At 38.4% G+C, this 24,545-nt stretch overlaps 1 protein-coding gene across 1 annotated transcript; it reads left to right on the forward strand.

The window, feature by feature from the left end:
- Positions 1-551: 551 nt before the first annotated feature.
- Positions 552-11,145, forward strand: LOC131935223 (uncharacterized). Its single transcript, XM_059291595.1, has 6 exons — positions 552-679; positions 2,500-2,606; positions 5,451-5,549; positions 7,941-8,063; positions 10,033-10,153; positions 10,811-11,145. Exons 2-6 carry the CDS (start codon positions 2,522-2,524, stop codon positions 11,043-11,045), a joined length of 663 nt encoding a protein of 220 aa, XP_059147578.1. The 5' UTR covers positions 552-679; positions 2,500-2,521; the 3' UTR covers positions 11,046-11,145.
- Positions 11,146-24,545: the final 13,400 nt, after the last annotated feature.

Below are 24,545 nucleotides of genomic sequence, written 5' to 3' on the forward strand. Positions count from 1 at the left end.
CGTAGCTCTTCTATGTTTAAAATAACAAATTTAAAAAAAAAAACATATAGCCAAAAACTTTTAAATGCTCTGACAATAAATAAACCGGGAGGGATCTGCCCTAAATTTTCTCCTATATTCTTATATAAAACAGCAGGGGATGGCAACTCGGGATATAGACAAGATTTTTTATCCGTTTAAATACTTAAACTTTTTAAAATAAAATAAAATCTCGTAGAAAAAAAGAATTGCACACCAAGTGAACGCCAACGTTAAATTTATACAAATTCAAGTCCCCCTATAGCTCTAATTCTAATTTCTAAACCAAACCCTAAAATTAATTTTACATTACTAATAACAATCTAACACCCCTATTTTTCGACGCGTCGATTATTGGACACTAGTAGTATCACCGCAGTACTTTTCTGAATAGATATTCTGCAATGTAATCGAAATAAACTAAATGTAAAGTCATTATATTATAGATCACAATATTTTTTTTTCTTTGTCTTTTGTGTTTTTTGCCCCTTCATAATCTCGATTCGACTTGCTAGGCGACACCTATGTTTTAAATAACATTAAGTTTGAAAATCAATTCCCCAATACGATTGGTTGTTGGATCAAATACAGCTTACCATATAGGCAGCCTCAATTTGATTCATGTTTAGTTACATACCTATCTGCCAAGAAGCGTCCTCCGGTAAATATTTACTTTAGTTTTTTTTTTTTTTTTTTTTTTTTTTTTTTTTTTTAAGGTTTCCTGTTGTTATTTTATTTCTAACTAATCAGTATATGTGAGATGACTTAAAGGCTTATTAGGAAGATGAAGTAGAGTTTTATTTTGATTCAGCATGATAATAGATCGTGTGGTCAGTGTCATGTCCAACTGACTTTATGATCTTCGACTTGGGTCAAGTACCCATAACAGCTGGGTGGACTCAGCGATGTCTTGCTGACTTGGGCCAGGTACTCGGCTGAGCTGGGTGGTGTCAGGGACGTCTTGCTGACTTGAGTTTGGTACCCATCAGAGCTGGGTAGACTCAGGGACGAATTGAGTTCACCACACCGTCAGCTACATATTATGTATATAACATGACTCTTTGTTCGTGTGTGATTTCTATTTTTATAATTAGTTTAGATACTTCAACAACTTTTCAATCTGACAGCATGTGTATAACGTATTGAAATGTATAAGTTTAAAAACAATCAATCCTGTTTAGTAAACGCTACGTTGCTCCGTCATCTGTTTTTTGTAAGAATTTCCGCAAATTAGAATCCAGAGCTATATAAACTCACAGGCAACTGTACACATGTTGATAACACCAAGGGAGGGGGGAGGTAACTGGTGTTGTCCACATCCGAGATACGAGTTGTCCGCAGGGCACGATATGTGCAGCAGGTGCACCAAGGAGGGGGGGGGGGGGGGGTGGAAACCTCACACACCAGAAAAAAGACTTGGAATTTGCGATTAATTGTGTTGAAACTGTGAGTTTGTGAAGTTAATTAAAGTAGAAGCAAGATAATCGGAATTTATGAAGTTGGTTTAAGTAGGAAATAAAAGATACCGGGAATGTATAAAGTTAGTTAATGTAGAATAAAGATACCCGGAATTTAAGATGTTGGTTAACGTAGAAGCAATATGCCCGGAGTTTATGAACTTGGTTAATCCAGTAGAAAGATACGCGGAATTTATTATATTAATCAATGATTAATGTAGAAGAAATACACCCGGAATTTATTAAGCTGGTTAATCTAGTAGAAAGATAACCGGAATTTATGAAGTTAGTTAATGTACAAGAAAGACACCCGGAATTTATGAAGTTGGTTAATCTAGTAGAAAGATACCCGGAATTTATGATATTGGTTAATGTAGAAGCAATATGCCCGGAGTTTATGAACTTGGTTAATCCAGTAGAAAGATACGCGGAATTTATTATATTAATCAATGATTAATGTAGAAGAAATACACCCGGAATTTATTAAGCTGGTTAATCTAGTAGAAAGATAACCGGAATTTATGAAGTTGGTTAATGTAGAAGAAAGACACCCGGAATTTATGAAGTTGGTTAATCTAGTAGGAAGATACGCGGAATTTATTATATTGGTTAATGTAGAAGCAATATGCCCGGAATTTATGAAATTGGTTATTTACTGCAGTAGAAAAGTGCCCGGAATTAATGAAGTTGCTTAATGTAAAACAAAGATACCCGGAAATTGAGAAGTCAGTGAAGAAAGATGCGGCTAACAAAGCAACGAACTCCACCGTTCACCCTTAACACGTGTTAATGTTAACGCATCGTTAAAAAATTCAAACTTCCGGTTCTTTTCTTCATTAGGTCGCAACTCTAGCCGACCCCCCTCTCCAAATATTACATCATCACCAGCATCACGTGATTTCTTTTTTTTTTTTTTTTTTTATATTTTTTCCCCACATCTGGCTCTGATGAAATTCAATATTTAACACCGGATCCTAGCCGCGATCCTGAGACCCTCTAATCATAACAATCTCTGGTTCCTCAGATCAGATTGACGACCAGCCATCATGCAGCCTACACTGCTCACCCTCTGCCTCATGGCGACCCTGTACGGTGCCCAGGCTCAGACCGCCAAGCCTTGTCCAGCCATCGGTGAGCGGTTAGGTTTTGGGTTAGGGTTAAAACGGGTCTGTTTTTTAATAATAGTTGGTGGGTTAGGGTTAAAACGACAGTTGGTTTTTTTTTTTTTTTTTTTAGGGTTGGTGGGTTAGGGTTAAAACGAAAGTTGGTGTGTTTTTTAACGGGGGTTGGTGGGCGTTGGTTAAAACGACAGTAGGTGTGTTTTTTACGAGGGTTGGTGGGCGTTGGTTAAAACGACAGTAGGTGTGTTTTTTACGAGGGTTGGTGGGCGTTGGTTAAAACGACAGTAGGTGTGTTTTTTACGAGGGTTGGTGGGCGTTGGTTAAAACGACAGTAGGTGTGTTTTTTACGAGGGTTGGTGGGCTAGGGTTGAAACGAAAGTTGGTGTGTTTTTTACGAGGGTTCGTGGGTTAGGGTTGAAACGACAGTAGGTGTGTTTTTTACGAGGGTTCGTGGGTTAGGGTTGAAACGACAGTAGGTGTGTTTTTTACGAGGGTTCGTGGGTTAGGGTTGAAACGACAGTAGCTGTGTTTTTTTACAGTTGGTGGTTTTTTAACGAGGGTTGTTGGGCTAGGGCTGAAACGAAAGTTGGTGTTGTTTTTTTAACGATGATTGGTGGGCTAGGGTTAAAACAAATATCTGTTTTTTTCAATAAGGGTTGGTGGGTTCTGGTTAATACGAAAGTCTGTTTTTTAGGGTTGGTGGGTTAGGGTTAAAACGAAAGTCTTTTTTTTTTTTTAAAACTAGGGTTGGTGGGCTTGGGCTAAAACGGAAGTTGGTGTTTAATTTGGGAGTTGGTTAAAGTTAAATAAAAGTCTTTGTATTGTTTTTCTTGAAAAAAAATATAGATTAGAGCTAGCTCTGGGCTTAGAGTTAGAGTTAGCCCTAAGGTTAGGGTTAGTTTTAAAAACAATATTTGATATTTTTAAAACACAAATGCCCAAAATTTCAGTACTTACGTTTCTCTAGTACAGGCCAGATCCAAAAATAAAGGGGAGATAATTATACTAGAAGGTTTACTTCAATTTGAAGCCTAAGGCAAATAAGGGTAGGATTTTTTTAACAAAAGTCTGCTTAGAGAGGGAACTAAACAAAATTCTGCTTAGAGTGGGAGCTAAACAAAAGTCTGCTTAGAGTGGGAGCTAAACAAAAGTCTGCTTAGAGAGGGAACTAAACAAAATTCTGCTTAGAGTGGGAGCTAAACAAAAGTCTGCTTAGAGTGGGAGCTAAACAAAAGTCTGCTTAGAGTGGGAGCTAAACAAAAGTCTGCTTAGAGTGGGAGCTAAACAAAAGTCTGCTTAGAGTGGGAGCTAAACAAAAGTCTGCTTAGAGTGGGAGCTAAACAAAAGTCTGCTTAGAGTGGGAGCTAAACAAAAGCCTTTTCAAAGAATGAGAACTAGCTTAAATTAGTTAAAACGAAAGTCCCTGAAAGCAGAGAGATGGGCTAACATAGTTGTCAAAAATTGTCTTGACTATGATAACCCTAAAATACACGCCTAGTGTAAAGGAATAGTTTTAATCAAAGATTTCGCTAAAAGTATAGACATATCTAACAGAAATGTATCAATACTGTTGTATGAATTTAAAGTTACACTGTCGGGCAGGTGAACTAGAGTTCACACGTTACTAAGATTTCATTTAATGGGACAGTGTCGGCTATATAAGTTATATGAACTCAGGGACGTCCTTCTGACTTAAGCCCGTGATCCGAACTCATGCCGTTTGGGTAGGTAATCGAGTACTCTACCATTCAACCACACCATCCCGTGCAGTTTGGTCAAAGAAAATCAAAGCCGTTGAAAATCAATGCAAAAGGGCTGAGACCTATTGATTATCTGAAAAAGCGTTTGAACAGAAAAAGTTTACTTTTGTTTAAATATCGGCGGTACATACACGAACAAAACAGCCCGTAGCGTATAAATATAATAGGAATATATGACTTAAAATATCTTAACAAAAGAGGTAGTGTTAGAGTAAGCTGTACTCTACCTAACTCCATATAAGGAGGCTGTTTGATGGACAGCTAAAATGAATCTGTGTCGACAAAAGTTTAGTTTTTAGTTGAGCCATTAGTGTTAATCTGCTTCTTTCAGATTTTCTTAATCTAAACATTTCCTTATACATACGTGTATACTTTTGTATTCTTTTGTTAGCTTTATGTCTTAATAGAGATTAAGTGATTCCAAAGCTTAAAGATTGAGTACTTAATTATTAGGGGTCGGCAAGGTCGAGTCGGTAAAGCTCAGAAGTTTCGAGTTTGAATCCTAGGGCAGATGAGGTTCAATAGCTGGGGACAGCAACTCTTCTAGGAAAGACAACTCCAAAATCAAACAACTGCTGCCTCGTAGTTTGTTCTTGTATGGACAAAGGCTATGGAAGCAAATTCAAAAAGAAAAACAAGCTGAAATCGGAGTTAACGCCCTAAGTAACGAATAACACTTATATTGAGAACGAAGAAGAAGAAAAAGATTATCATAAGGCGTTTGTTATTCAAAGAGATCTATATAAATTGTTCAAAGCATCGTATAATTTCACAATTTAAAAAATTCTTTTAAGTTATATTTATTCAGTTTAAACTTTGTTGCATTAAATCCTAACTTTATAAGGTTACTGTCTCTCAGCAGATGGATATAGTAACAACGCCTTACGCGTAATTCCATGCTTAAATTCACCCTCTAAATTCATGTTTTGTTCCGCTTTCAAAAGCTGATTAAAAATTAATACAAACCCATACGAAAAAAATTTCCCAAGCTGACAGACAGCACTGATGGACCCCGCATTAAAAATTTAAACGCCAGTTCGGGGGGTGGCATGTCGCATAATGATCTAATTAACATCTGCATTTCCCCTCCACAGATTATGACGCTGTGTATGATTTCCAGAACAACATCATAGTGAGCAACCCCAATGTGGCAGTTGTATCGGCCCCTACCGGAACCGGATGTGACACACAAGGTCAGTTCAGCGCGCGCTTCCTCCTTGGGGAGCAATACTGTTTGATTTGGGCTGGGGATACATTGAATTGATTCACAAACACTACCGGGAATGGGGGAGAAGGGGGAGTAAACTCGTAGAGGTTACATGCAGTTGGTTCTGTAACGAGCTTTGTGGGATGTTTTATTTATTTACTTATTTTTTTGTTTTGCGAGTAGCTAAACGGCTCGACAAATACGTTTATGATAGAACGACAAACAGGGAATATTGGGTTATTGTCCCTGGGTCGGCGTTCGTTGGGTTTGTTTTATTAGCAGTTTAGGGCATTGGTGTCTCTGTGGATAGACACTACGGCGATGCTGGACTGGGCAGCACTGTTGTTGTAATACAATTTGTGTTTGGTGGATCGCGGCATTAGGAGCTCATATCTCTACATGTGCGGGTTAACAGGACGTCTATAAGTTAAGTCTGCCTCTATAAATATGTAAACATGCAAGGGCAGGGCATGGCGAAAGCAGACCATAATAGTTTTCATATATATATATATATATATATATATATATATATATATATATATATATATATATATATATATATATATATATATATATATATATATCGCTTCTGCAAAACTAATAAAAGTCGCTGTTTTCGAGATGCATACACCATTGAGTTCAAAAAACCACAAAAGTATAATAAAAAATATATTTGTGGTCACATTTCTTAATGTTATCGTCATTATATAGCCTACTTATTTTTGGTTTACCCTATAGCGCTTGTTACAAAATAGTTAAGGAAAATAAAACTCTAAAGCCTTGTCTGAACCATGAGGAACGCCACCCCACCCCCTTTTACTCAATTTCCAGATGGTGTACAAATGTGATGTTTAAGAATATATTAATTTATGTTAAACACAGTAGTTCTTAACTTGTGTTCGAATGAACCCCAAGGGTTTGGTGAGTCAATCTCAGGGGTTAGTTGAAGATGAATACACAAACCCGATTGGAATTTTTGTCAGTGCGGACGATGAATTATTTAAATGAATTCGGTGAAGGTGCATATGTAACTGGTGGGGTTCGATAGTTCAAAAAAGATTGAGAACTCCTGGTTTAACATAATTTTATGTTTGTGTTAAACCCTAAATATTTTTATCGGGCTTATAAACCCAGCTTCTTTAAACACAACCCGTGGCCATAGTCTCTCTAAGGAAAATAATAAAAAATAATGGACTGCGATGAATAAACGTTGGACATATTTTTGTTAAAGGATTAAATTCATTATCTACAGAAGACATTACATTCTTGTTTTTTGTTTTTGAAAATTAAAAAAAAATCGGTTCGTTCAAAAACTGGGTTGAAATTATCATGTCCGCCAGATCATTCTAAAAATGTCAATCATTCCTCATTGCCGCCCCTTGTTCTCTTAGCCAGTGTCACCCTGACATCACACATTCATCGCGATTCAATCAGATTAACGTTAAAATATCTGTTGCACAATTTCCCTGAACATGCATTCATTAAACGAGCTCGGTCGTTAATTAGGGTAATAAATGATCCTGTTTAGATTCCAGACCTCGGAAATCTAAATGTTCCAAGCTGGGAAGTGGAGCTCTCGGGCTCCATGATGAGCTCCACAGATAGGAGTGGGACATACATCGTTCGTTGTTGGCTACAGCTTTTGTTTGTAGAAAAAAAGAAAAAAAAGAAAAAAAAAAAAATATATATATATATATATATATATATATATATATATATATATATATATATATATATATATATATATATATATATATAAAATATTGGACATATATATATATATATATAAAATATTGGACATATATATATATATATATATATATATATATATATATATATATATATATATATATATATATATATATATATATATATATATATATATATATATATATATATATATATATATATATATATATATATATATATATATATATATATATAAAATATTGGACACACACACATATATATATATAAATATATATATATATATATATATATATATATATATATATATATATATATATATAATCTTGGACATACCATCAATTCTGTGTTTGCATACCCTACCAAAAAAAGTTTTAAAAACTCCATCATTTTAAGAAAATTGAATCACGACTTTAGAAGCTTGAATTAAATAGCGAATTTAGTTTTGAGATTGTATATTTAGATGACTGCACTTTGTTGCGAACTTAACCATCAAAGGACAATTTATCTCATCACTGTTGCTGTATCTTTTAAACTTATGAATACAGTAACAAAATAATTAGATTTCTTCCTCGAATACATTGTACGTTCTTCTTGTACCCAATTAATTTAAAGCCACCCCGCAATCAAAAAGGCCTTGATCCTAACGTACTCATCTTTTGTTTCTCAGCCGTGTTTAAAATCGCCCTCGGAGACATCAACAGGAAACGGGTGATCGTCGACCTCTTTCTGTTACCCGGCGCTAGCGGCTGGAACTTCAACTTGGGAGATTCCAAATCCAACAACGGATACGGTAAGTTCGTGACCTCAGACAAAAAGGATATGGTTAGTGTTATGGTGTTATGGTGGTATGGTTATGGTGTATCAGATAGTAAACAATGGTCATGTTTAGAGTTTTATTAGGAAAACAAGGTTTAGGATTAGCTTAGGGGCCCCCAATCAATCAAGTGTTTGGATTTTAGGGTATTCAATAGAAAACAAAGGTTATGTTAAGCTTAGTCCGCATAATAACAATAAAAATTAGGATAGATTAGGGCCCTTATAACAACCAAATGTTAGGTTAATCTTAGCCCCCCCCCCCCCCCCCCCATAAAAACTAAAGGTTAGGTTAAGCTTAGGGCCCAAAATCACAACAAATGCTTGGATTAGTTTAGGGCCCTCAATAACAACCAAATGTTAGGTTAAGCTTAGCCCCTTCACCCCCCCCCCCCCACCCCCCACCCCCCGTCATAACAACTACATTTTAGGTTAAGCTTAGGGCCCCTAATAGCAACAATTGCTTGGATAAGTTTAGGGCCCCCAATAATAACCACTTGCTTGCTGAAGCTTAGTGCCTCTTCCCCCCCCCCCCCCCATATAAAATAAACTAACGTGACACGTTCGTAAATCTCAAAGCGCCAACATCAAAGCCTTCATTTCCTCGCTAAAAATGATTAAACCAAAATCCGCTTCTTTCCTCGCTGCCGTAATTACCGCCGTCGACTCATTAGCGCTTGAAGGAATGTCTCGTCAGCCGTGCTTTAGCCAGTCAAATCCTTCACTAACCAGATCACGTGATCTCTAATTGTCATGGTACCGTCCACAATGGCTTCCGAGGCACGAGACTCGTCTTCACGAAAGACGCGTGCCGACTAAAGGGACATCACCTACAAGTGTTTAGAGGATAATCACTCCCGGGTCATTTAAATCTAGAAACTTGTAATTCTGAAATCCTACTTAGTACTTTTTAGAAATTATTAATATGGTTTCACAAAATAAGGAAGTAGTATCAACATCAAAACTCCCCCCCCCCCCCTTCCACTCGCCTCATGAATATTACACCATAATAAACAGTAGCAACAGCTGACCAATTAAAATACCCCTTTTTTAAAGCATCATTAACCGGCTAATGCAATTACAATAAATCATTTAAATTGATTTTGATAGCCGGAAGTATAAAAAAAAAAACATTTTTCCATGCATTAAAAACACGAGTTTTAATTGATTTAATTACAATAAGCGAGTAATTAAAGTAACTTGGAATATTAATATCGATGTCATTTAATCATTATATTTCTCTAAATAAACTGTTAACGGTGTTAAGAAAGTGTAAGTCTATTACTAAGTCTATTAATGAACTAACTTTGTGTATAAGGTTAGCGTTATAAAACTATTATGAGCTAAATTTATGTAAAAATCTTTTCCCAGGAAACTATTATGAACTAGATTTGTGTATAAGGTTAACGTTATAAAACTATTATGAACAAACTGTATGTAAAAGTCTTTTGTTAGAAAATTGTAATACATTTGTATGTAAGTCTAAGGTTATAAAACTTGTAATAACTAACGTTATGTACCGTATAAGCCTATAATTATAGAACTTGAATGAACAAACTGTGTAAGTCTGATGTTATAAAACTGTTATAAATGAACTATGTGTATATCTACTGTTATAAAGCGTGTATGAACTAACTATATGTACCATGTAAGTCTATAATTATAGAACTTGAATGAACAAACTTTGAAAGTCTGATGTTATAAAACTCATATAAATGAACTATGTGTATATCTACTGCAGAGGCGTAGCGACCCTTCCCGGCGCCCGGGGACAAACTTTCGATTTGCACCCCCGCTCAAACTTTCAATTTGGCGCCCCCCCCCCACCCCCTAAGGTCGGCGCCCGGGGACATATGTCCCCCCGCCCCCCCCCCCCCCCCCCTCGCTAGGCCTCTGATCTACTGTTATAAAGCGTGTATGTACTAACGCACCTCTTCCACGTCTAGCTGGTGACAGTGGCAGCCAGTCCAATGACGCGGAAGTTCAAGGAGTCGCCGGTTCTATGGCCGGCTACCTCAGCGACTATGGAGGCAGTGGTCAAGCCTTTAACGCCCCTAACCTCTACAGGTGAGTGTTTTTGATTTTTATTGATTTTTTATCTAATCGGGGAATCAATGTGGTCGAGCGACATAGTGTAATAACTGTGAGGTTCGAATCTTGATTGTGTAAGATTTATTATTTACAATTCCCGAGGTATAAATATAAATAAAACTCAGAATGAATTAGGGAGAAGAAAGAGTGACTGGCATTGAGCTGATATCTGGGACCGAAGTGTGCGCCCCTCCCTTCTGCATTACCTATAACAGTAATGTTTATAAGTTCTAACCCACTGTAATATACGATTACGATGACGCCCCTTTCTCCACCCAGCTCTAATAAATACCTGATAGTAGATTGGAAAGTAAAGCGTGGCGGGCATAGAACTGACCACACTATCCCATATCCCTGGGGTCATATAAAATGTAAACTCTACTCGTATATCCAAAAGTGTTTTTTTTTTTAAATACCAAAAGTCAGTCACACAAAACTGTACCCAAATATATGTAATTTTTATTAAGTTACCAATAGGGGGGGGGGGGCGAAAAAAAAGGTTGTTTTATTGTTAGGGGTCTCAAGCCCAGTTCTTTCAGGTTTAGGATTGCTCTCCCAACTACTCGACCACGACGTAACGAAATTAATTACTTTTTCACCTAATCACGTGATAACCTTTTCTGTTTCTTCCAGCACCCGTTTGACGCTCATAGCCGGTGACGGCCACCTTGTGTGGTTGTCAGACAACAACAACAACTTCAACTACTACAACAGCCCCTACTGGTTCGCCCTCAACGGCCAGGCCGACTCTACTGGACCTGTAAACAACGACCTCTACCTCGCGGCCAACAGGGTCATCTCCTACACTTCTGATCGCGTAGGGAAGGGTCTGTGCAAGATCGGCATCAAATTCCTCCCAGCTTTTTAATGGATTCATTAATTCATTTTCTAAAACCTGACCAAATTTTGGCAATATCTTTATGAATTAACTTTACATTATATTCGTGTATCAATGTAACTCTTTCTACAGCTTTCATTACTTTTTACTTTTAAGTAAAACGTTGCAGAACATTTTATCTAGTAAACATTTTACGGTGCAGCCTCTACTTTCTGTTAGAAAAATAAAAGTATGCAATTTTTAAAAAAAACAGATGCAAGATTTAGTCGTTCTGAGTGTTCAATTAGCTTTTTAAAAATATTGGAAATATATTTAAGAATACCATTTCAATTGCATTTAATCAATAAACTTAATGAAATATACTTTTGTGTTTTAAAAAATTTAATTAGTAATTTAATCTAATATCTTAAATATAGCATAGCGTTTTTTTTAAAGCATTGCTGTTAATTAAGTTAATTGAAAATAAATAATACTACAATTCAAAACGTATTTTCAGAAGCAACCTAGACTATGAAAAGTGAATTATAAAGTGATAATTCACATATGTAACAGCTTCAGCCTATAAACAAGTTAGGCTACTTTGTAAACTTTAAAGCACAAAAGTGAACTTTAGGCTGCAGTCTTGGCATTTATGCTAGAGACGTTGTTTTCTAAACGACCAAAACAAAGTGACATAGGCCTATAGATTCTCGACTGTTTGCACATTTACAAATGCAACTAACAACTGCAGTCTATGAACAAGATAGGCTACATTGTGAACTTAAAAGTAACGCAAAAAATAAATAAATGGACGGCCAATAGGCTGTAGTCTTGGCACGTATGATTGAGATGTTTTCTAGATGACCAAAAAAAAGTGACGTACGTGGCTATCGGCTTTTTCAACATCTACAAATGGAACTAACAACTGCAGTCTATGAGCGAGTCATGCTACATTATAAGCTTTGTAAACTTAAAACTAAAACACAAATGCGGACATTAAGCTGTAGTCTTGGCACGTTTGCTAGACATGTTATTTTATAGATGACCAAAAAAAAAGTGACGGACATGGGTCTCGGTTTTTGAACATTTACAAATGTAGCTAACAACTGCAGTCTATGAGCTAGTTAAGCTACGTTGTAAAATTATAAGTAAAGCAAAAACAAAATGGACGGACATTAGGCTGTAGTCTATGCACGTATGCTAAAAAGAGATGTTTTCTAGACGACCAAATAAAAAGTGACATAAATGGGATGCGTTTTGTACATTTACAAATGCAACTAACAACTGCTGTCTATGAGCGAATTAAGCTAGGTTGTTAACTTTGTAAACTTAAAACTAAAGCACAAAACTGAACGTTAGACTGTAGTCTTGGCACGTTCGCTAGAGACGTTGTTCTCTATACGACCAAAAAAAAATGTGACGTACATGGGTTTCGGCTTTTCGCGGCAAGTGACTGGGCTATGACGCTAAATATCTTCTCGTCTAGAGCCTGGTTGACAGGTCACGTATAGGACGTCATAATAGGGAATTCCAGACACTTTGGTCTGCTACAGGCGGCAAGGTTTTAACAGGGGCGTGACTTTGTGGTGGGGAAGGGTGGGGCAGGGGTGTTTGATACAGGTATGAAATATAGGCGTCACTTTTGGAGACATGGATGGGGCAGTTGTACTTTATACAGGCGTCACAACAGGGGCGTCACTTTTGGAGAGATTGGTATGGCACGGGTATTTTTTACAGGCATTAACACTTAAGTTAAGCAGGGGCGTCACTTTTGGAGAGTTGAGTGGGGCAGTGGTACTTTATTACAGGCATTAACACTTTAGCAGGGGCGTTACTTTTGGAGAAATAAGTTCTGCAATACAGTGAGCTTTCGGTATAGCTTCATAAGGATTTGCTTTAGCTCTATACATCACAGCAAAAATCCAAATCAGTTTTGAAAAGAACATAATGTTATTTTTTTACTTTCTCCTAACGTGAGTTAGGTACCCATCGTAGCTGGGTTGACTCATGGAAGTTCTGCTAACATGAACATGGATTCAAACTCGAGACTTTCGGCTTATTAGTCTAGCACTCTACCGCTAGGCCACGCCGTCCCATAATTTTTTCTAATATAAGTTTCATTTATATGCACATTTCCCAGAACTTTTGTGTCTATTACCTAATGAGTTTTTTTTTTTTGTTTTTTTTTGTATTATGTGTATGTATTCTCACTCATCCTAAAACAGTTTTTGTTTCAAAATAATTCTTAAAATCGGGACCAAGCCTAAAAAAAACCAATCTCAACGTCTAGCTGACCGCGAGGCATTAACATAACTGGACCCGCAGGTTGATCGACCACGGAGTCCGGATTCCGGACGCTCCAGGAATATTCCTGCGCTGGCCCATGAACTTTTTTAGCTCGCCTAAAAAAAAAGCTTTTAAGTCGCGTGCCGGCTAGCTTTTAAACGCCATCCCCCGGGGACATCACTCCAGACTCGGGCCCCACACCACTTAATGCTCCCTGTATTAGATACACCGGTTTAAATCTATCCTTTATGTACACATGAAATTCCCTTTATACTTCCAACTTTGTATCTCATATCATGTGTATTTCATATCATGTGTATTTCATTAGCGTGATTGGGAATTCGTATGGATTTGTCTAATGCGATTGGGGGTGAGATTTTTATGAATGTAAAATGTAAAGTAGGGATTAATAGCGTTTGATTTTTGCGCCGTCATCATTGTCATGTAATAAGATCAACAACAGACCTGTAATAAAAAAAAATATGCGTCCTAGTCCAAGAGCACGCACACATACACGCACACATACACGCACACGTACACGCACACGTACACGCACACGCACACGTACACGCACACGCACACGTACACGCACACGCACACGCACACGCACACGCACACGCACACGTACACGTACACGCACACGTACACGCACACGTACACGCACACGTACACGTACACGTACACGTACACGTACACGTACACGTACACGTACACGTACACGTACACGTACACGTACACGTACACGTACACGTACACGTACACGTACACGTACACGTACACGTACACGTACACGTACACGTACAAACACACAAAACAACTCAAAACAATGACCATGTTAAATCGTCTATTCTATCTATAGTTGTGTGGGAAAACCCGTAGCTGAAACACGACAACAAAGCGGGGGGAAAGAAAGGACAATTGGGCAGAAATGAACTGCAGGTCCGGCTCTTGCCTTCCTGGCACGACATGGCCAAAGTACCTGGCAAATGGGGGAAATTGGTGCCACAAGTACCAATTACATGCAAGAAGTGGGCCGGAGTGTACCAGACTGAAGACCATGTTCAGTCGAATGATTGGTTTTTGAAGTCACGTGGGTGAGAGTACTGTAGAGAAGTCAGGGGATATGTTGGACTCGAGTGGAGAAGGGGAAGTCACTACCATGTTAAGCTACGAAAACCTATGAGAGCAATATGTTTGACGGATGAAGAAAAAAAGCAGCCCGATTATAAGAAGTTGGATTGATTAGAAGTTTTATTTTAAAGGGTTTATTTAAGAAAAGTTCGGCTGTAAAATGTCTGATTGAAGAGAAGTCTGATTTTAAAAGTCTGCCTTGAGAAACGTAAGATTAACTCGAAAAAAAAAGCTTTATTGATAGAAAACTCATTTAAAGTCTGTTTCCAAAAAAAATCTGATTCGTATTTTTTTTTTAGTAGGAAATGTTTGCCTCTAATATTTTTTTAAAATCTTATTTAAAAAGCCAGATTAAAGAAAATATAATTGAAGATAAAGTGATAACTCTGATTCTAAAAACTCTGTCTGAAAACTTGTGAAAAGTGGACCTAGTAAAACAGTCGTTATAAAAACCCAAATGGTTGCTAATTGTAGAAAAATTACTTAAAACTCCAATCAAAATCAGTCAGTTCTAAATGAAAAGCCACTTTTGAATTCATCCTCTCATCAAAAGGCTTGATGTGTCCTGATCTTTTAAAAATTGGAACAAATTATCAACTCGACTTGAGTACATCATCTCTCAAATTATTTTACTGTGTTTCAAAGGACATGAAGACTCCTCTAAGCTTCTTATTAAAATCACTAGATGAAAAATTATAAGTGACTCTGCGCGGTTTAAATCTTTCTGATCTTATTTTAATCTTAAACAATTTTAAAAGTAAAAAAAAAAATATCATGAATCATACATGGGTTTTCCAGCTTTTGTTGTGAACCAGAGTTAACCCAGAACGGGTATGTTTAAGCTCTAAGCAGCCTGCTTGTTTTCCCAGCAAATATCAAGGGCAGACCATCCCCGACCAACTAGACACAGTGTCAGCCATGTTTGTTCGAAACGAAAGGGGGAAAAACTCAGGGGGACCGACGAAGGGGAGGCCACCCTTCTCACAAACTCTGACCATTACAAGACGGTCAGCTTGGTAAATATTTGTCTCCCTTTAGGCCTTGGTCAAACATTCGGTATTATGGTATACATGGCCAGGTTAATGTGGCCCGTGTTTGTTATCGTTCACTTGGCCACACGGTTGGTTTATGGCTCGTTGGTACAGTTGGTCAAAGTGTTGGTTTATAGCTAGTTAGGCTAAGGTCACACCACAATCGCCTAAATCACCTTTTGGGGGTTTTGAGTTAGTATTTAGCAATCACAGTTCTCAATTCTTCTAAATGTCTGCACACGATCATAAACAAGTTAGAAATTTTGTGTTGCAAAATCTTTCACTCCTGACAATGTAATTCAATTGTATTTATTTTATCAATCGTTGTCTCGCAACATACACAATCAACGTTTGTGAATACATAATGACATGGACGGTATAGAAAATGGACATACAGCAACATACATGGATGGGACGGGGTGGTCGAATGGTAGAGCGTTTGGCAGCTAGCCCGAAAGTCTTGAGTTCGGATCTCGGTTTGGACTTGTTTGTTACCCTAAGACTTCATTGAGTCCACCCTGCTTGGGGAAAGCTAAAGCGGCTGATCAAAGTCCTAACCAGGGCCGGCGCTACCTATAAGGCGAACTAGACGGTCGCCTAGGGCGCCATCCCTAGGGGGCGCAAAAGGTTTAATCGCTATTATCAAAAGGTACCTAATAATGAATAACTTTTATAAAAGTAGCGATCTATTTCGGCACCCTGGACGAACTATCAATTCTGCACCCCCACCCCAAAATTGGGTCTATATAGGCCTTTATTTATTCGCGATGGTGAAAATGCAACCCCACCTCCCTAATTTGGAAAGGTCGGGGCGCTTTTTACCAGTCACTTTGCCTTTTAAATTTGGTGTCACATAAATGATGTAGAAAACGATTAAATAAGTTCGTAATTTAAATTTCGAACATTTTAATAGGGCTTGTAAGTCTCGTTTTCTCTGACTTTGAATTAGAAATCTGTTCTGGTGTATAGAGTTTTGTAATGACGGGGTGTTCAAAGTATTGTAACCTACTTGTTTGGTAAGTTTTGATGACTCGTTTAGATTTGGGAGTAACGGCGGAAGGCTGTTGCTGATAGGATTCGTCAAGTATTTAAGTGTTAAAGTGTCGTATTTTTTATTTGGCTGTTTTGTAATTGAAAGTCTGGTGGAATCTGATTGGTAGTAGAGAAATGAGAATGCAGCTGATGAAGTAGCGTCGTTCTGGAGTTCGGGAGTATTGATTCTTGTGGTATTTAGGTATTAAGGTATCGAATTATATTGACTGTTAAAGTGTAGTAGTAGGTCCAGTGAAATCGTTGTAGATTGGGAGTAGCGTTTGTAGAGCTTGGTGAAGTTAAACGAGTTGGTGTCGTTGTTCTGGAGCATCGAGTCTAGTTATGTTTAGGTATCGAAATTTGATATGTGTTGTGAATGTTAGATCATTTCAATTCAGTACGGAACACACTACAAAGAAAGGTAGTCGTTCTCTAATTGAAAAATATTTAGTTTTTCAGGAAACTATATTACCACTCTTAAAGTATTAATATATACTAATAGGATGGAATTTATAACTAACCTTAAACTTTGTTTTTCCAAATTAAATTTTATTTTATATTAAATCAATAGTTCTAGCTATGTCTAATGTCCCTCACGATTAAACCGGGTACCAGGCGGTAGGTCGACGTCCCGCGTCTGGTGGGTGGGGAAGGAGAGCCTGGTGAGAGCCGACAGAGAAGCGACCGACGTCTAGCGATCAAACCGACACTTGCTACTACCACCACGTGTCGGAGTTTGCTACAATGAGGCCTGTCTGGCTAATGGGAGTCCAACAGTTTGCTACACTGAGGCCTGCCTGGTTAATGGGAGTCCAACAGTTTGCTACACTGAGGCCTGTCTGGCTAATGGGAGTCCAACAGTTTGCTACACTAGGCCTGTCTGGCTAATGGGAGTCCAACAGTTTGCTACACTGAGGCCTGCCTGGCTAATGGGAGTCCAACAGTTTGCTACACTGAGGCCTGTCTGGCTAATGGGAGTCCAACAGTTTGCTACACTGAGGCCTGTCTGGCTAATGGGAGTCCAACAGTTTGCTACACTGAGGCCTGTCTGGCTAATGGGAGTCCAACAGTTTGCTACACTGAGGCCTGTCTGGCTAATGGGAGTCCAACAGTTTGCTACACTGAGGCCTGTCTGGCTAATGGGAGTCCAACAGTTTGCTACACTAGGCCTGTCTGGCTAATGGGAGTCCAACAGTTTGCTACACTGAGGCCTGCCTGGCTAATGGGAGTCCAGCAGTTTGCTACACTGAGGCCTGTCTGGCTAATGGGAGTCCAACAGTTTGCTACACTGAGGCCTGTCTGGCTAATGGGAGTCCAACAGTTTGCTACACTGAGGCCTGCCTGGCTAATGGGAGTCCAACAGTTTGTTACACTGAGGCCTGTCTGGCTAATGGGAGTCCAACGGCTTGCTAGACTGAGGCCTGTCTGGCTAATGGGAGTCCAACAGTTTGCTACACTGAGGCCTGTCTGGCTAATGGGAGTCCAACAGTTTGCTACACTAGGCCTGTCTGGCTAATGGGAGTCCAACAGTTTGCTACACTGAGGCCTGCCTGGCTAATGGGAGTCCAACAGTTTGCTACACTGAGGCCTGTCTGGCTAATGGGAGTCCAACAGTTTGCTACACTGAGGCCTGTCTGGCTAATGGGAGTCCAGCAGTTTGCTACACTGAGGCCTGTCTGGCTAATGGGAGTCCAGCAGTTTGCTACACTGAGGCCTGTCTGGCTAATGGGAGTCCAACAGTTTGCTACACTGAGGCCTGTCTGGCTAATGGGAGTCCAACAGTTTGCTACACTGAGGCCTGTCTGGCTAATGGGAGTCCAACAGTTTGCTACACTGAGGCCTGCCTGGCTAATGGGAGTCCAACAGTTTGCTACACTGAGGCCTGTCTGGCTAATGGGAGTCCAACGGCTTGCTAGACTGAGGCCTGTCTGGCTAATGGGAGTCCAACAGTTTGCTACACTGAGGCCTGTCTGGCTAATGGGAGTCCAACAGTTTGCTACACTAGGCCTGTCTGGCTAATGGGAGTCCAACGGCTTGCTACACTGAGGCCTGTCTGGCTAATGGGAGTCCAACAGTTTGCTACACTGAGGCCTGTCTGGCTAATGGGAGTCCAACAGTTTGCTACACTGAGGCCTGTCTGGCTAATGGGAGTCCAACAGTTTGCTACACTGAGGCCTGCCTGGCTAATGGGAGTCCAACAGTTAGCTACATTGAGGCCTGCCTGGCTAATGGGAGTCCAACGGCTTGCTACACTGAGGCCCGTCTGGCTAATGGGAGTCCAACAGTTTGCTACACTGAGGCCTGTCTGGCTAATGGGAGTCCAACAGTTTGCTACACTAGGCCTGTCTGGCTAATGGGAGTCCAACAGTTTGCTACACTGAGGCCTGTCTGGCTAATGGGAGTCCAACAGTTTGTTACACTGAGGCCCGTCTGGCTAATGGGAGTCCAACAGTTTGCTACACTGAGGCCTGTCTGGCTAATGGGAGTCCAACAGTTTGCTACACTGAGGCCTGTCTGGCTAATGGGAGTCCAACAGTTTGCTACACTGAGGCCTGCCTGGCTAATGGGAGTCCAACAGTTTGTTACACTGAGGCCCGTCTGGCTAATGGGAGTCCAACAGTTTGTTACACTGAGGCCCGTCTGGCTAATGGGAGTCCAACAGTTTGCTACACTGAGGCCTGCCTGGCTAATGGGAGTCCAACAGTTTGTTACACTGAGGCCCGTCTGGCTAATGGGAGTCCAACAGTTTGTTACACTGAGGCCCGTCTGGCTAATGGGAGTCCAACAGTTTGCTACACTGAGGCCCGTCTGGCTAATGGGAGTCCAACAGTTTGTTACACTGATGCCTGCCTGGCTAATGGGAGTCCAACAGTTTGTTACACTGAGGCCCGTCTGGCTAATGGGAGTCCAGCAGTTTGCTACACTGAGGCCCGTCTGGCTAATGGGAGTCCAACAGTTTGTTACACTGATGCCTGCCTGGCTAATGGGAGTCCAACAGTTTGTTACACTGAGGCCCGTCTGGCTAATGGGAGTCCAGCAGTTTGCTACACTGAGGCCCGTCTGGCTAATGGGAGTCCAACAGTTTGTTACACTGAGGCCCGTCTGGCTAATGGTCGTCCAACTCCTGAGCCGGTTTCCGTGTAGAGAAGGAGAGAGCAATGTCTAAGGCAGGGGTCGGCAACCTTTTGAGACGAAATAGCCATAAGTTACAATTTACAACATTACCCAGTTTTTAAAGAGCCACTAACATTTTTATGTCAATAGTATGTTTGTTTAGTATATATACAATCCTAAACAAATATCATACTATATATATATATATATATATATATATATATATATATATATATATATATAATTAAAATAAATAGCTTTGAATATATAGGATAATCTAATTTGAATTTGTATTGAGAGGATCTACTATGTAAGTCAGAACTTGCATTTGTTTTGAATAGCTCAAATCTCTAAGTGAGAACACCCTTCAGTTTGTTTATATTAATGCTGAAGTGATTGAATAGAAGCATTGGTTTCATAACGGTAACTTTTTAGTAATTTACCGCTCATCATGTATCCAACAAATTTTTTTTTTTGAAACAAACAACCTTTTCAAGCAAGACATAGGCTAGATTTTCATTTCAGTTTTGCACTTAGCTGGTTTAGTTTCTTTGTGAAGTTGAATATTTCAATTCGGAATGGACAATGTAATAGGAAGTACAGTGAGATAGGGAGTAACTAAATATTCTAATATAATAGTGAATGTTTATTGTTTATAACTATTGTTATGTCGTTTATTAAAGAGTATTGCAGACTAATATTGTTATGAGTTTTGGAAATAAAATAAAATAATTATTAATATTTGTGCATGAAGCTGAAGAGCCGCAACTTGACATCAAAAGAGCCGCATGCGGCTCGCGAGCCGCAGGTTGCCGACCCCTGGTCTAAGGATTTGAATTGTTGAAAGACATCCCTTAATTTAGGGGATCCAAAATTTTATAAAATTGATTATTTTTACGATTGTACGACAGATGCAATTATAGTAGGTCATCAAAATTTAATAAAAGTATGTTATAATAAAATTACCACTTTTAGGTTTTCAAACAAAACCTATAGTTAAGTACTCAATAGGTAAAATATATTGTTTTTACACGTTTACGTAGCTAATATAAAAGATTTGTTGTAATTTTTATGTAATGAAATTTATAGCGTTTTATTGTGTTTTTTTAAACATATCTTAATTTTACTTGGTTAATTTAGCAATTCTTGTGAAAGTTATTTCCCTTGAATAAATTTTTTTTTATTTTAATGGGAGATAATTAGTTGCTTAACTTGACATTCATTTCCAATTCCCGACCTTAGGTTGACCGCTTACATATAAATATATATACAACTTTAAGTTATCATTTGCTACTGTAAAAATTATATAGAGCTTAAGTTCTAAACAAAGTAGTTTTGTGGGGTTTTTTTTAGCATTATCAAGTTGAAAAACATCAGTTGCCGTTGTAGATTGCAATACTTAATGTTAGTAGACATACAGTCTTAGTCGTAAATTAAACATCTAACTAATTGTCTTTTCATATTTTTCACCCTATCCTAAAGGATTCATATATAACTATTTTAGGCTGAAATCTCTAACATTTATAACCTTTAATTTTTTTAAAACAAAAAAAGAAATCGTTACATAATCACACAATATAGACATTTTACAATTATAACTAAAGACAGTCAAGCTTAAAACAGGTAAGTTCCGTTTTGGTAGTCACCTTGGGAGCACTGCAGTGAGTCCAACACTACAAGAACTTTTTTTTCAGTGGTTTTTTCCAGACTGTTTTCCCCCAGGGAGGGGGGGGGGCACTTAAAATTTTATAAGGGAGGGGGGAGAGGGGGGGGGCTATGTCGTTAAGTACAAAGTAGACTCGTGGACTTAGCAACAATTTCAATAAAATGTGATTACGCTTGCAAACTGAAATTGAAGGAATTACTACAAACTTTTGAGACGAACGAGGCAAGTAACATTCGATTTTGATGCCTACTTATAACGTGTATGCAATTGATAATAAATTAATATGTCACTTTTAATAAACTGTTTTCTTATAGGATATGTTTTAGTAATTAATTTGTGTGAAAGGGGGCGTTTTAATAAGTTTTGCCTAGGGCGCTAAATAACCTGGCGCCGGCACTGGTGCTGACCGACCACACCATCCTTTCACATGCCGAGGTCAAAAACACGAATTCTACTTCATCTGCCCAATGGATCGTTAAGTCTAAAGTTGTACTTAAATTAACACACATCAATTTTCCATTGTAACTTCGGGTTCACATTCCTCGGGATTTAAAATTAACAAATCGAACGATATATACGTGTTTAATATTTAAGTAATTAGCATAAATAATCAATCTGAAAGAGTTTTTACAAACTTAAGAAAACAAAAAATAAAACAATAAAGTAGTAAATTTTTAACATCGGCTGGTCTTAGTTATGATATTAAATGTTTAACTCTACTTCACCTGCCACATGGACGATCCGATTTTAATGAACTTACAGGACGAATTTTTAAAACCTAGTCCATTATATCATGTAATAAGGCAAGGGTTATTATCTTTACATTATTTAGACGTTAGAACCTTCACTGGAGAGCTGGTAAGCTATTGGTAAACAGACGAGGTATAGACAACTGGTATAGACTGGCAAAGAGGGAACCATTGGTAAATGCAGGAACAAATTCTTTCTTTTTTTGCGTTTATTAGCTCGTCATTTCTGGGAATGGATGGATGAATGAATGAATGAATGTATGGATGAATGTGTGTCCGGGCTTTAAGTCGTATCTCCTCCTCAACGAAGCAATATCGATGACTAGTTTCAAAAGCAATTATGTTAAGCAAGTTACGAGAATGAGCATAGGCCATAAAAATTCCGGGTTTCTTTCACGTATTTCCCGGAAAAGCCAAAAAAACTCGAAAAAATGCAGTTTTTGGCCCATATTTCGGCAACCAGACCACTTAGCGACTTGAAACATGTACCAATCGATTCCTGCCATAATTTAGAACAATATTGCCGAAGAAAGTTTTCAAAAATATCCTTTCGTTTGGTCACAAAAAAAATTTTGAATTAATTAAAATTTGGACCGAATTAGTAGGCATGTTATGCAACCACACCACACGCGTCATCACGTTCAATAGCTGCGCCATCACGTTCAATGGCTGCGACGTCGCGTTCGGTAGCTGGGCGCGCAATGGTTTTTAGTTATGTTACTCTATTGTAAATAAAACATGTACAATACTGAAAAAAAAAATTAATAAAAAACGTTTTAATAACTAACCAATGGTTTTACTAACCCTGCTCTTGATTTACGCTACGACAGAGCTATTTTTAGATAACACAAGGAAATTGCGCTAAAATTGTCACTAGACTTTTTTTAATTACTTGTTTCAAATTGTAAAAACTGTGGTATTGAAGTCGAGAGCCATTAGTTTAAATAAGAGGGGAGGAAAGACGAGGACCATCTTTAAATAACAGGGGGGGGGGGTATTATTAACTAGGCATGCTGCCCAGCTTCGCTTAGGCTTTCGAAAACATTGAGAATTTGAATGCTTAATTAATTCGCCCGAAGGTCGGTCTACGACCTCAAGAGTTATGAAGAGGTTCCTCCGTGGACATTTTTTTTCGATTTATAGCTCATATAAGGTTCCGGTCAGTCGAGGTCAGTTTTGACCCCCACATCGTAGACTTTTCGGCCAACCGGCCCCCGTGTTCTGTCGCACCAAGGCAAGATCATGCCAAATTTGAAGCGCCTGCGGCGCCGGGAAGTGCCCTATCGGACACCCGACAATCTAGATCTAGATCTAGATTCCTAAAAGAATTTTTTTTTTAAAGTTTAGCCCGAGCATAATAAAAAAGAATACATTAACCAAGTTGACTTGCTGTGTCTCGAACCCGCACCACCTGCGTGGTTTAATGTACACTAACACCTCCGCTATTTAGGCACCTTATAAAATACGGAGAATGAAACACGTATTTTAAAATCTTAACTTACGCGAATATGCCTATTCTTTCAAATTAATTTTTTATCCCAAATTAGCCAGTTCATAACAAAGATTTTGTATAAAATAAATAAGTCTTGAAATAGTTTAGTCCTAATATAGAAATTTATTTTTGGAATTGATTTTAGAGAAGTTAGAGTCTAAATCTAGATCTTAGCGTCTACGTCTAGATCTAGTTATTGCGTAGATTTAGATTTAGATTTAGTCTAGATCTAGAATCTCTAGATCTAGAATCCAAATACATAAAATAAATGTTATGAGTTTAGGCCGGAAAAATTGTATTGTATACATTTCATAGTGTACGTAGATCTAAATCAAATTTGAATGAAATAGTTCATTTCTTTTCATTCTAAACACGGCAGATGACGTCATTAGTTAATGTATAAGCAATAGTGACGTCACAGTTTTATGCGTTCTTTTTCACATATATTAATGCTTTTCCGGTTGCATAAATAATACTGTTTCCCTACATTCGAATACGCCTTTAATTTTATTTTCTTCTTTAACTAAAATTGTGGTTATACATTTAAAACATCTAACATATTATTTTCAACAAAAGTCCGTAAAAAGTTCTTCATATATCGCTGCCGATTCTGACGTGATGTCCGGCGAAAATTTTTTGCGGACAGAGAAAGAGAGAGAGAGAGAGATGTGCGAACGTGGGGATTTATATATTAGGATTAGATAGGGAACCACTTTTAAGTTAGTAGGGAACCACTTTTAAGTTGGTAGGGAACCACTTTTAAGTTGGTAGGGAACCACTTTTAAGTTGGTAGGGAACCACAGCTTAGTACGTAGGGAACCAATGTTAAATAGAAAGGAACAACTGTTAAGTAGGTGGGCAACCACTGTTAAGTATTGGGGAACCATACATAGGTAGAGAATGAGTGATCGTGAAAACACGTGCGTGGTCATTGGAGTCGGCGTGGTCGAGTCGGTAAAGTTCATGGTTGCTAAACGAAATGTCTCGAGTTCGAACCCTTGGGCAGGTGAGGCTCGTTAGCTTGGGACAGCAACATTTCTAGGAGAGACA

This window comes from Physella acuta, unplaced genomic scaffold (genome assembly GCF_028476545.2).
Source record: "Physella acuta isolate Inbredline_101_S28 unplaced genomic scaffold, ASM2847654v3 ptg000138l, whole genome shotgun sequence".
NCBI classification, from domain to species: Eukaryota; Metazoa; Mollusca; class Gastropoda; family Physidae; genus Physella; species Physella acuta.